Source organism: Pseudoliparis swirei, chromosome 21 (genome assembly GCF_029220125.1).
Source record: "Pseudoliparis swirei isolate HS2019 ecotype Mariana Trench chromosome 21, NWPU_hadal_v1, whole genome shotgun sequence".
NCBI lineage: Eukaryota > Metazoa > Chordata > Actinopteri > Perciformes > Liparidae > Pseudoliparis > Pseudoliparis swirei.
Window position 1 is genome coordinate 17530727 of NC_079408.1, and position 13663 is coordinate 17544389.

Consider the following 13663-nt stretch of genomic DNA (forward strand, 5'->3'; position numbering starts at 1 on the left):
ACAAGATGAAGCAACGACAGCAGACTAAAGGTTTCTGTCTGAACTCTTTGTACTCTGCAGGAAATCCCTCCACTACATCCAATAATTCATCCCTTTTCAGTCCAGAAAACAAACTTGGGAATGACTGGACATTTAGAAATCCTTTACAGTCTGTTGGCTCACTGTCTCTAACCCCCTGTTCCCATCAAGCAGCATCTGGCCTCCTTCCCGGATCAGGACCGGCGTGTCAGCACCGCGCACAAACACAAAGATTTTTCTTACAACGTAATAAAAAACTTATTTTTTGGATTTACGAACGGGCTGTGGAATTAATGCCTCCTAAAGCCCCACTGAGCTGTAACTTGATGTTGCCGTCTAATATATTTTTGGGGACACGCAGCATCTTTGCCAGGAGAAAACAATCTGAGACGTCCATGTGAAACATGTCTGAGGCCGCGACAATCTGACACTTTTAAAAATGATCCAAACCACCAACTTACCGTACAGGAAACAGTTCTGATGGCGGAACAACGCCTTCACTGAATGTGCTGAGCGGACGCTTTTCACAGCCACAGACTCTGTTTGATTTTCAGAGCATTGATTGATGTTGGGATGTAGAAAAGTTTGGAAAGTACACTACGTGCCCTCGTTTTCATCAAACTATATCCCAAAATCCACGTTAGTTCTGTGTTCTAAGTTTACTGACAGTCAAAATCATACGACAGTATGGAGAACAGTGACTCCTAGAGGTCACAGGAGGTCAGTGTGCTGCTCCCATCCACATGCATGGGGCCCAGTGTTGTGTGGTACTGCTCACTACAACACAACCAGCTTGTGTGTTAAACGCTTATGGAAATGAACGGTTAATGGCTCCCTGACATTAGTTTTTATATCATAAATACACTTTTATTCAAGAAGCCTGTAATGAGCCTTCTCGTTAGCCCTAGCTGAACTGTTAGCATGCTATCATGCCAGAACACGGCTCAGCTGGATTTATGCATTTCCGGTGCAGAGGGGTCATCATCAACATTCCATTATCCAAACCAATAATCCTATTCAGGGTTTGGAGCCGGTCCAAGCGGACTGAGTGAAGGCCGGGTTCACCTAGACAGGGTTCATCTAGACAGGGTTCACCTAGACAGGGTTCACCTAGACAGGGTTCATCTAGACAGGGTTCACCTAGACAGGGTTCATCTAGACAGGGTTCACCTAGACAGGGTTCATCTAGACAGGGTTCATCTAGACAGGGTTCACTTGGACAGGGTTCATCTAGACAGGGTTCATCTGGACAGGGTTCATCTAGACAGGGTTCACCTAGACAGGGTTCATCTAGACAGGGTTCATCTAGACAGGGTTCATCTGGACAGGGTTCATCTAGACAGGGTTCATCTAGACAGGGTTCATCTAGACAGGGTTCACCTAGACAGGGTTCATCTGGACAGGGTTCACTTGGACAGGGTTCACCTAGACAGGGTTCACCTAGACAGGGTTCATCTAGACAGGGTTCACCTAGACAGGGTTCACTTGGACAGGGTTCACCTAGACAGGGTTCACCTAGACAGGGTTCATCTAGACAGGGTTCATCTGGACAGGGTTCATCTAGACAGGGTTCATCTAGACAGGGTTCATCTAGACAGGGTTCATCTGGACAGGGTTCATCTAGACAGGGTTCACCTAGACAGGGTTCATCTAGACAGGGTTCATCTAGACAGGGTTCACCTAGACAGGGTTCATCTAGACAGGGTTCATCTAGACAGGGTTCACCTGGACAGGGTTCATCTAGACAGGGTTCACCTGGACAGGGTTCATCTAGACAGGGTTCATCTAGACAGGGTTCATCTAGACAGGGTTCATCTAGACAGGGTTCACCTGGACAGGGTTCATCTAGACAGGGTTCACCTGGACAGGGTTCATCTAGACAGGGTTCACCTGGACAGGGTTCATCTAGACAGTGTTCACCTGGACAGGGTTCATCTAGACAGGGTTCACCTAGACAGGGTTCATCTAGACAGGGTTCATCTAGACAGGGTTCACCTAGACAGGGTTCATCTGGACAGGGTTCATCTAGACAGGGTTCATCTAGACAGGGTTCATCTAGACAGGGTTCATCTAGACAGGGTTCATCTGGACAGGGTTCATCTAGACAGGGTTCACCTAGACAGGGTTCATCTAGACAGGGTTCATCTAGACAGGGTTCACCTAGACAGGGTTCATCTGGACAGGGTTCATCTAGACAGGGTTCATCTAGACAGGGTTCACCTAGACAGGGTTCATCTGGACAGGGTTCATCTAGACAGGGTTCACCTAGACAGGGTTCATCTAGACAGGGTTCACCTAGACAGGGTTCATCTAGACAGGGTTCACCTAGACAGGGTTCATCTAGACAGGGTTCATCTAGACAGGGTTCACCTAGACAGGGTTCATCTAGACAGGGTTCATCTAGACAGGGTTCACCTAGACAGGGTTCATCTAGACAGGGTTCATCTAGACAGGGTTCATCTAGACAGGGTTCATCTAGACAGGGTTCATCTAGACAGGGTTCATCTAGACAGGGTTCATCTAGACAGGGTTCATCTGGACAGGGTTCATCTAGACAGGGTTCATCTAGACAGGGTTCATCTGGACAGGGTTCATCTAGACAGGGTTCATCTAGACAGGGTTCATCTGGACAGGGTTCATCTAGACAGGGTTCATCTAGACAGGGTTCATCTAGACAGGGTTCACCTAGACAGGGTTCATCTAGACAGGGTTCACCTAGACAGGGTTCATCTGGACAGGGTTCATCTAGACAGGGTTCATCTAGACAGGGTTCATCTAGACAGGGTTCACCTAGACAGGGTTCATCTAGACAGGGTTCATCTAGACAGGGTTCATCTAGACAGGGTTCATCTGGACATGGTTCATCTGGACAGGGTTCATCTAGACAGGGTTCATCTAGACAGGGTTCATCTAGACAGGGTTCACCTAGACAGGGTTCATCTAGACAGGGTTCATCTAGACAGGGTTCACCTAGACAGGGTTCATCTAGACAGGGTTCATCTAGACAGGGTTCATCTAGACAGGGTTCACCTAGACAGGGTTCATCTAGACAGGGTTCATCTAGACAGGGTTCATCTAGACAGGGTTCACTTGGACAGGGTTCACCTGGACAGGGTTCACCTAGACAGGGTTCACCTGGACAGGGTTCACCTAGACAGGGTTCATCTAGACAGGGTTCATCTAGACAGGGTTCACCTAGACAGGGTTCATCTAGACAGGGTTCATCTAGACAGGGTTCATCTAGACAGGGTTCATCTAGACAGGGTTCACTTGGACAGGGTTCATCTAGACAGGGTTCATCTAGACAGGGTTCACCTGGACAGGGTTCACCTAGACAGGGTTCATCTAGACAGGGTTCATCTAGACAGGGTTCACCTAGACAGGGTTCATCTAGACAGGGTTCATCTAGACAGGGTTCATCTAGACAGGGTTCACCTAGACAGGGTTCATCTAGACAGGGTTCACCTAGACAGGGTTCATCTAGACAGGGTTCACCTAGACAGGGTTCATCTAGACAGGGTTCATCTAGACAGGGTTCACCTGGATAGGTGTCCAGTCCATCTCAGGGCTCATATAGAGACAGACCACCAGTCACACTCACATTCACACCTCCGGCCAGTTAACCTGAGCTGAAGTCTTTGGACTGTGGGAGGAACCGGAGAACCCAGAGGGAACCCACAGTGCTACGGATAGAACATTCAAACTCCACACAGAAGGACCCCCCAGACCGGGAACTGAACCAGAGCTGACAGTGCTAGCCCTGAAAACAACATTACAAAGTGAAAACAACAATAATAAGTAAATTTGTATCAATTACTGAGCAAAGAAAAGTCGATCCAACTAACTCGGCTTGATTACTGCACTCGCTGTCTCCAGTTGGCCCAGACCGCCTGCCGGGCTCATGAGACCATGTGACCATATCACTCTTGCCTCGCTATACTTTCTCCCTGTAAAGTTCCAAATTGATTTAAAGATGGTAATGCTCACTTTTATGGGCTTAACAGGCCTCGCTCTGAAACTCATCTGATGTATTGACCTGCTGTTTGCCCTCTGGACCGATGAGCCCGGCGGACGTAGTACCTCCCAGGTCACGTGACTAAGGCTTTGGCTGTGAGACTCACTGTGGAAGTATCTAACTTCTTTTAAATCTCGTCTTTCAATGTTTCTCCATTGAAAATGTTTGGGGCTCAAAGCTGAACTGCAGGTATAAATCTGGAATAAATGACGATGGAAGCAATTCAGTTGGTCACGGTCATAAATTCTCCCGGGACTCACCGGTGGACCCCGACCCCGACTGATTTACACTGATGAAGAAAAAGGTAACGCCTGTTCACTTTAATGCCACACAAGTTTAATGATGACATCGTTGGAGTCAGAATGGTGGCTTGGACCACCCAGAGACCCCCATCGTACTGTCCTCAGACACCTGGAGGACTGAACACTTCTGTTTGTCTGGGTCCAATCGGTGCAGCCTCACCCAAACTGGCAACACAGATAGCCCAAACCCTCATCGTAGGAGCCATTGGTTGTGTCTGAATGTAATGAATCTATCAGGGAACTCGTAGATGTGACCGGCCTGGAACCTCGTGGTGAGTCACGCTGCACCTCGTTCTCTTACCTTACTCCGGAGCAAGTGCTGAGGGCGACCCAGGACTCCGGGTGCCCCCTCACATGGCCGTGGTAGAAGCAGTGGTCCTGCAAGAGAACAAAGAACCACCATTAAAACTTCACAGATAGTTTCATGGAGTCCCTTACCAGCTGCCAGGAGACCAGTACGCCTTTTCCTTTTGTTTTTTACATGTGTGCCAAATGCAATGTCAGTATCACAAACAATGGAGCAGCTCGGAGGCCAGTGAAGGCATCACGGGGGTTACGTCTCTCTTTCTAACTGCTCTTATGTGGATCAATGTTGGAGCGCTGCTGGGACAAGATGGACGGGATTCAAGGTGCGTCCACCCACTGGGACTGTGGACCTTTGGTAAAGAGAGGTTGTTCTTCCGTCAGAGGATCGGCGGTTCGATCTCCTCCCGTTCATGTGGTCGTCACCTTGGGCAAGACGATTGAACCCAAAAGGCTCCCGTAGCTGGGCGTATGATTGGGTGAATGGTGACATGGAGCGCGTTGAGGAGACGGAAGACGAGAAAATGTCGACACAAATACAGTCCAATCAGCATGAAGCATTATGCATTTAGCATTATTATTAGGTGCGAGAAGCAGGACTTTGTCATCAATGATGTCGCTTCAAGGCTGTTGTTAGGCAAACTCTTCAACTGACAACTAACGGTCACGCAAAATCTACCGTTATTCTTATTTAGACTTTCACTGACATGGAACGCTCAGATAAATGTAAACAGCTGTCAGGCATTATGGCTGAATAATGTACACCTTGTGACTCACTCCCAACCAATTCATCTACCCGTATTATAATCAGCATTATGCATTATGCATTTAGTATTATGCATTACCCAGACGTCATAAGCCGATAAACACTTCTAATGACTTCTGCAGCCATTTGTCCCAGGAATAAATGCTAATTGTAGACATCTACTCCTAATAGAGTAATTACTTTGGACAATAAGCAATACTAATGTTCACCATTTCCAAATAAAATGATACATTTTGGTCTTTGTTGGCCTGAAAACTTCTCAAACTGTGACCCTAGAAGTGGGTTTTGGTCCCGTCATAGCCGATATGAACTACCCAGAACTCTGCTCACGTGGTGATGAAAGCTTTATTACAACAGAACACTCACACTGCCACCTGTACAACAGACAAAAGAACAGAACTCTTTCAACCATTTAAAGAACAAACGTGTCACACCTTTCCTGACTTCTAAAAGTAACTCTTCCTCTGGGCCTGAAGCCCTGCTGCTCTCGTTGGAGAGGGATTATCAGCACAAGGTTGAAATGATGCCTTCAATGTTTGACAAAGGCCTGTCAGCTCGTCAGAGAGCAAAAGGATCTTTTTTTATACGAACAGCGGCGGCGTCGAGCGCCCCGTCAGAGCCAACATGCAAATCAATTGTCAGAGATCCTCAGCAGTTAGTGTGGTTACAGGTGGAGGACGTGATGTGGAGGCGGTCAAGAGATTGGCCAGCAGTGGAGCAGCCGGCCATCTGTGAGGGCTCACTGTGCACAACAGAGCTGTCACACGCTGAGGATGGATCCCATCTGCAGCTCCAGCTGCGAGGCCACAGTCGGTATCAGGTTATTTTAAGTTTCACTCTGATGCACCGGCTGGTAACAAAGACATTCTTCACTCTGTGAACTGTTATCATTCAAGACTCAGACTCCTAATACAACGGCAAGAAATCCTCCTCTATGTCTATCAACATGCAGCCGAAAAAATAAGAGAGTAAGAAATGTTTATACAGATTTGTGATGAAATGGGAAGACATTGTTTATCTTTTCATTATCTGTCTGCAGTCTCAGCTTGAGACGGTATGAACATTATCGTGGCTATCCTTGCCAAAATAAATGGGATTAACAATCTTATCCCAATAATCATCCAAATATAAAATATCATTTTATTTTGTCATTACACATATTTGACTTGCATCACAGACAGCGTCGGAAATACACAAGGTCGAAGGAAAAAACTGCCCCTAAGAAATATAACGTGGCCCCTGATGTCACTAGAGGGGCAACACATGCCCCATAATGATGATAATTTAACAGCGTTGTGTTTTGGTTCTTTGTTGTGTGAACTATCATTACTGCCTGTACTAGGTAGGTACACACAGAAAAAATCAATGAATATAAGTTAGAATAAAAAAATAAATAAAAAAAAGTTATAATTGTTAATAGTTGTTCATAAAATTAAATAATCACAAAGAAATAAGAATAACATTTAGTATGATTGTCTGATTTATGTTTGTTTTATTGTTTAAAAAAAATCAAATAAAACACTTTGAATTACTGTCTAATAGTCTTAATATTGCCATTTTATGACAATTGTTCATATCCTGTAAGCCTAAATAAGTATATTTATTATTTTTGAACAAAGGTTAAATGTTATTTCACAAGTTTCAAAAATTGCCCAAAAATTCCACTGGATTTCAGTCAGTGAGGGAGAAATGCCCCTAAATAATATGTACATGTCCTCCCCTGATCACAGATACAACACACATCTGTATATAGTGAAAAAAACAACACTAAATTAGGTTATCATGAATTATAAATCATAAAGCATGAAAAAAGGACCAAAAAAAGAATATTGTTGTCCTGTATTGTTTGAATGAGGCTCTCTTCATCTCTACATCTCTGAGATATAACCATATGTGGTCCCATTCCTTCCACCTGCTGCTCACCTACAAAGCTTGTCCACAGTCTCCTGTACCCCTCACTACACCTGGTCCAGCTAATTAGATGAGCTCCCAGCTGACTGCAGGGCAGCGCAGGCACAAACAGACTCAAACATAAATAGATCACAAACAACGTTCAGATTGTGTGGACAGAAGTAGCCCCGGTGTTTTCAGTAAATTAGTTTCACTTGTGTTTCAGTCAAACTCAATGTCACAGAGGCACGCTCACACCTCCTCAGGGCCGTGTGTAACGAGGAGCTGGCAGCAGAGCAGACTCTTCATCAAATATTCACCCACCAGGATCTAACACTAGCACACTGTTTAAAGTATATACAATGAGATCGTTTGTAGAAACTGTTTAAGAATTAGATTAAATAAAACAAACCTTAAGGTACCTTCCATATCACCACCAGTGTAAACCTTAAGGTACCTTCCACATCACCACCAGTGTACACCTTAAGGTACTTCCACATCACTACTAGTCTCTAGAAACCAAAAGGTACCTTCCACATCACCACTAGTCTCTAGAAACCAAAAGGTACCTTCCACATCACCACTCGTCTCTAGAAACATTAAAGTACTTCCACATCACCACTAGTCTATAGAACACATTAAGGTACTTCCACATCACCACTCGTCTCTAGAAACATTAAAGTACTTCCACATCACCACTAGTCTCTAGCAACCTTAAGGTACTTCCACATCACCACTAGTCTCTGGCAACCTTAAGGTACTTCCACATCACCACTCGTCTCTAGAAACATTAAAGTACTTCCACATCACCACTAGTCTATAGAACACATTAAGGTACTTCCACATCACCACTAGTCTCTAGCAACCTTAAGGTACTTCCACATCACCACTAGTCTCTAGCAACCTTAAGGTACTTCCACATCACCACTAGTCTTTAGAATACATTAAGGTACTTCCACATCACCACTAGTCTCTAGAAACCTTAAAGTAATTCCACATCACCATTAGTCTCTAGAACACATTAAGGTACTTCCACATTACCACTAGTCTGTAACAACCTTAAGGTACTTCCACATCACCACTAGTCTGTAGCAACCTTAAGGTACTTCCACATCACCACTAGTCTGTAGCAACCTTAAGGTACTTCCACATCACCACTAGTCTGTAGCAACCTTAAGGTACTTCCACATCACCACTAGTCTCTAGAAACCTTAAGGTACTTCCACATCACCACTAGTCTGTAGCAACCTTAAGGTACTTCCACATCACCACTAGTCTGTAGCAACCTTAAGGTACTTCCATATCACCACTAATCTCTAGAAACCTTAAGGTACTTCCACATCACCACTAGTCTGTAGCAACCTTAAGGTACTTCCACATCACCACTAGTCTGTAGCAACCTTAAGGTACTTCCACATCACCACTAGTCTCTAGAAACCTTAAGGTACTTCCACATCACCACTAGTCTGTAGCAACCTTAAGGTACTTCCATATCACCACTAATCTCTAGAAACCTTAAGGTACTTCCACATCACCACTAGTCTGTAGCAACCTTAAGGTACTTCCACATCACCACTAGTCTGTAGCAACCTTAAGGTACTTCCACATCACCACTAGTCTCTAGAAACCTTAAGGTACTTCCACATCACCACTAGTCTCTATAAACCTTAAGGTACTTCCACATCACCAGTAGTCTGTAGCAACCTTAAGGTACTTCCACATCACCACTATTCTCTAGAAACCTTAAGGTACTTCCACATCACCACTAGTCTCTAGAAACCTTACGGTACTTCCACATCACCACTAGTCTGTAGCAACCTTAAGGTACTTCCAGTGTTTCCCCCACCATTCCATCAGGGTGGCGGCCCGCCCCCCTGAAATCTCCACCCGCCACCCTGTAATTTTCTCTATAGCGCCAGATTACAGCAGAAGTAATTTAAGGTCCCTTTTCTTAAAGAGCACGTCTTTGTTCTTTTATTAAACAAACTAAACAGCCGTCTGTTATTGATCGTATCTAACCAACAGCATGTCATTTCTGTCTCTACGTGTCGCATTAACACTTCTCGGCTCTCCGTCTCGCGCGCTCCGCCCCGATGCCCGCAGACACGTGCGCGCACACAGGTGAGCACACTCCCACTAGCCGGAAGAGAACGTTGAATATGTCGCATGAAAAACAAACCGCTATATCTGCATTTTTTAAACGCTCCCACGGTGGAGAAGATGGAACAAGTCGCTCACCCTAACCCAACAATGAGCCTGCTGGCTGCCATTGCCCTCACAGTCCCAGTCAGCAGTGTAAACTGTGAGAGGGACTTCTCCACCATGAACAGAGTAATATATACTTTTCACAATGGGATTTGCTGTGTAAACTATCACTATTTTAAGATATCAGTTTTCACTTTTAAAGCCTAACAATTTATGTATTTGCAGGTCAAGATAAACATCCGCAACAGGCTGCAAGGAGACCATCTTGCTGCCTGCCTGCGGATTTCAATTAATGGGACAGATGTTTCTGACTTTCCTTGTAAAGAGGATCTGGAACTCTTCTTTGAAAAGCCCCAAAAAATCCACTGCAGTGACAAAACGTGCACCCTTTGTGGTGGTCATGAAAAGAAATGAACACCAACATGTTCCCCCCTGAAGCTGTAAACCTAGGGGAAACACTGACTTCCACATCACCACTAGTCTGGAGCAACCTTAAGGTACTTCCACATCACCACTAGTCTCTAGAAACCTTAAGGTACTTCCACATCACCACTAGTCTCTAGAAACCTTAAGGTACTTCCACATCACCACTAGTCTCTAGAAACCTTAAAGTACTTCCACATCACCACTAGTCTCTATAAACCTTAAGGTACTTCCACATCACCACTAGTCTCTAGAAACGTTAAGGTACCTTCCACATCACCACTAGTCTCTAGAACACATTAAGGTACTTCCACATCACCACTAGTCTCTAGAAACCTTAAGGTACTTCCACATCACCATTAGTCTGTAGCAACCTTAAGGTACTTCCACATCACCACTAGTCTCTAGAAACCTTAAGGTACTTCCACATCACCACTAGTCTCTAGAAACCTTAAAGTACTTCCACATCACCACTAGTCTCTAGAAACCTTAAAGTACTTCCACATCACCACTAGTCTCTATAAACCTTAAGGTACTTCCACATCACCACTAGTCTCTAGAAACGTTAAGGTACCTTCCACATCACCACTAGTCTCTAGAACACATTAAGGTACTTCCACATCACCACTAGTCTCTAGAAACCTTAAGGTACTTCCACATCACCACTAGTCTGTAGCAACCTTAAGGTACTTCCACATCACCACTAGTCTGTAGCAACCTTAAGGTACTTCCACATCACCTCTAGTCTCTAGAAACCTTAAGGTACTTCCACATCACCACTAGTCTCTAGAAACCTTAAGGTACTTCCACATCACCACTAGTCTCTAGAAACCTTAAAGTACTTCCACATCACCACTAGTCTCTAGAAACCTTAAAGTACTTCCACATCACCACTAGTCTCTATAAACCTTAAGGTACTTCCACATCACCACTAGTCTCTAGAAACGTTAAGGTACCTTCCACATCACCACTAGTCTCTAGAACACATTAAGGTACTTCCACATCACCACTCGTCTCTAGAAACCTTAAGGTACTTCCACATCACCACTCGTCTCTAGAAACCTTAAGGTACTTCCACATCACCACTAGTCTCTAGAAACCTTAAAGTACTTCCACATCACCACTAGTCTCTATAAACCTTAAGGTACTTCCACATCACCACTAGTCTCTAGAAACCTTAAAGTACTTCCACATCACCACTAGTCTCTAGAAACGTTAAGGTACCTTCGACATCACCACTAGTCTCTAGAAACGTTAAGTTACCTTCCACATCACCCCAAAACTGATCAAACTGACCTTCTGTGTGAGCTGCAATGTATATCTTTTTAATTCTGTCCATGTTGCGGTCCTAACATACTGTACAATACTGGATGGCATAGCTAAGCTCCTCTACATCCCTCACTGATGTCCATGAGGTCAGATCATGAGAAGAAGAGGGTCAGAAATCCTCCGACCAGCAGCAGCGGACACAATTTGAGTGTCGCTGATAAAGATGCACTGCACGGAACAAGAATCCTCTCTCTGATCTCAGGTCAGATACAGAGAGAGAGAGAGAGAGAGAGAGAGGTCTGCGGTGTGTTCAGAGGAGGGCAGTTGACTTCAAGAACCGTCCATCAGTGAGAGGACCAGAGGACAAGCTGTGACCTGTGACCATAATCGCTCTAACGGTTCCACTGTGGCCTGGTCACGCTTAGCAGGCTTTTAGTGCTTCTCACACCAGCAACGCTCCGTTTCTAACTGGCTCAGTTTATTATAAAGAATTCAGATGAACATACTGTATCTGATCCTATCATGCATGCTCTTAAAAAGAAAAAAATGTAAAACATATTTAGTATCAGTTTGCTTTGTTCCATCATCATTTTACCAATATCCTGTATTTGGGTGTTAGGTGTATTGACTGTATACACGTGTTACCAAACGTACACATGTGATTAGACATTGACAACATGCTGTAAACACATGGCCGACTGTTACAACTGTTCATTGAAAAGCAGATGAGAGAAGACTGAGACAGGCCAGTAGAGTTAAATGAACTGTTTCTGTTCCTGGAAGACACATCATCTCTGGCTGCTGTAACAATTTCTATCAGTTACCATAACCATCTATAGAGGAGTTTATATCAAATAAAAAACATCTTTCCTACTTTGACATTATACAGGATTTTACCAAAAGCCCAGACGTCTCAGTTTCCCAACAGCACTGAAACACAGCGTGCATTTGATCTGTGCTGAAAGCAAAATAAATCCTTAGTGCCCTGAGTTATCTGGTAAACACTGTACGGTATCATATAAAACTAAATGGCACAAGTATTCAACAGATAGATTTGACCCCAAACACAAAGTCTTTAACCTGGTGGATCAGCCAACCACGACCAATAGACCAGATCAGGTTGTATAGAAGTGGAGAGTCTGATCGAAGAGTTCAGAACAAAGATGAATAACAGACATCCAAAGATCACATCCTCGCAAGATGCAAGATTTAAAAAGCAGGATTAATGATTATTTGAACACTGTATTCAATGTTTGATGTATTTTTATTTTTGTTTTTTAAGACTCATATTTTTGTGTTTTTAATATCTTTGTGCTGATAACTATTTATATATGTATTGTATTGTGTAACTATGCACTCCTCTGTGTTGTAACAGATGTATACAAGTAGAGTGGCTAAGCTTAGAAGTTCCAAGCTTTCTTAAAAATACTAAAGAAGCTACAAATGATTGACTGTCATTTCATGGCACTTTGAAGATTCTCTCTGATGTGATCAACTTCAGACTTGTGATGCAGCAGAGAAAAGAAAAGCTTTTAGCTGTCACAGTCTTAAAACAACACGGTTCAACAATTTGTTAAACTACGTCTTGTTGAACAGCTTGATGTGTTTCTGTCAGTAAAATCATTTGCATCAATAAACTGGCAACGCTCTTTTAGAGCCTCACTGATCATTTTTCTGATTCGATTAGATTATCGCAGATAAAACTGCAGATCCGGAATATAAAAATATATGGTTGAGTTTTGAAAACAATGTTACATTGTTACCTTTTTTCATTCTTGCATGGTTAACGTTGTAGTAACATTAGTATTTATATTACAACGCAAAGAAATAAAGTTACGTAACAATGTAATAGTGTAACCTAATAATGTAACAAAACAACATACCAAACCATGTAACAAAACCATATAAAGTAACAACGTAAACGCAATAATATAACCATAAGAACGTAACTTTAACAACTTAACAAAGTAACCATAACAACGTAAACATAACAATGTAAACGTAACAACGTAAACGTAAAAAGGTAAACGTAACAAGGTAACCGTAACAACATAACAGTAACAACGTAACAATAACAACGCAACCGTAACAAGGTAACCATAACAACGTAACAGTAACAACGTAACCGTAACAAGGTAACCGTAAAAAACCTTAACGTTACTGTAACAACTTAAACGTAACAACGTAACCGCAACAACCTAACCGTAATAACCTTAACTTTCTAACAAACAAACAAAATGTAAAAAGCTAAATAGCAACATATTCGTTGTCATACCTCGTAACTTTCCATAACGATTGCTCTACATATTACATCATTTTCCAACATCAGTTCTGCTACAGAACTTGTGCTGGGCTCCAGTATTGCTGCTTCCAGCCATGTCTGGGGGCGTGGTCATATGATGTATCAGTCAGATGACCTATTGTTACATCAGAATCCACACAGGAATACTTTACCAGCTTGATCTTGTTCTT

General features: G+C 43.4%; 1 protein-coding gene across 1 annotated transcript in view; it reads right to left on the reverse strand.

Moving 5' to 3' along the window:
- LOC130212178 (disintegrin and metalloproteinase domain-containing protein 19-like) overlaps positions 1-13663 on the reverse strand; it is a 228721-nt gene that overhangs the window by 58654 nt on the left and 156404 nt on the right. The window contains exon 5 of the mRNA XM_056443316.1: positions 4637-4713. Coding sequence (XP_056299291.1) covers positions 4637-4713 — 77 coding nt within the window. The remainder of the gene's footprint in view (positions 1-4636; positions 4714-13663) is intronic.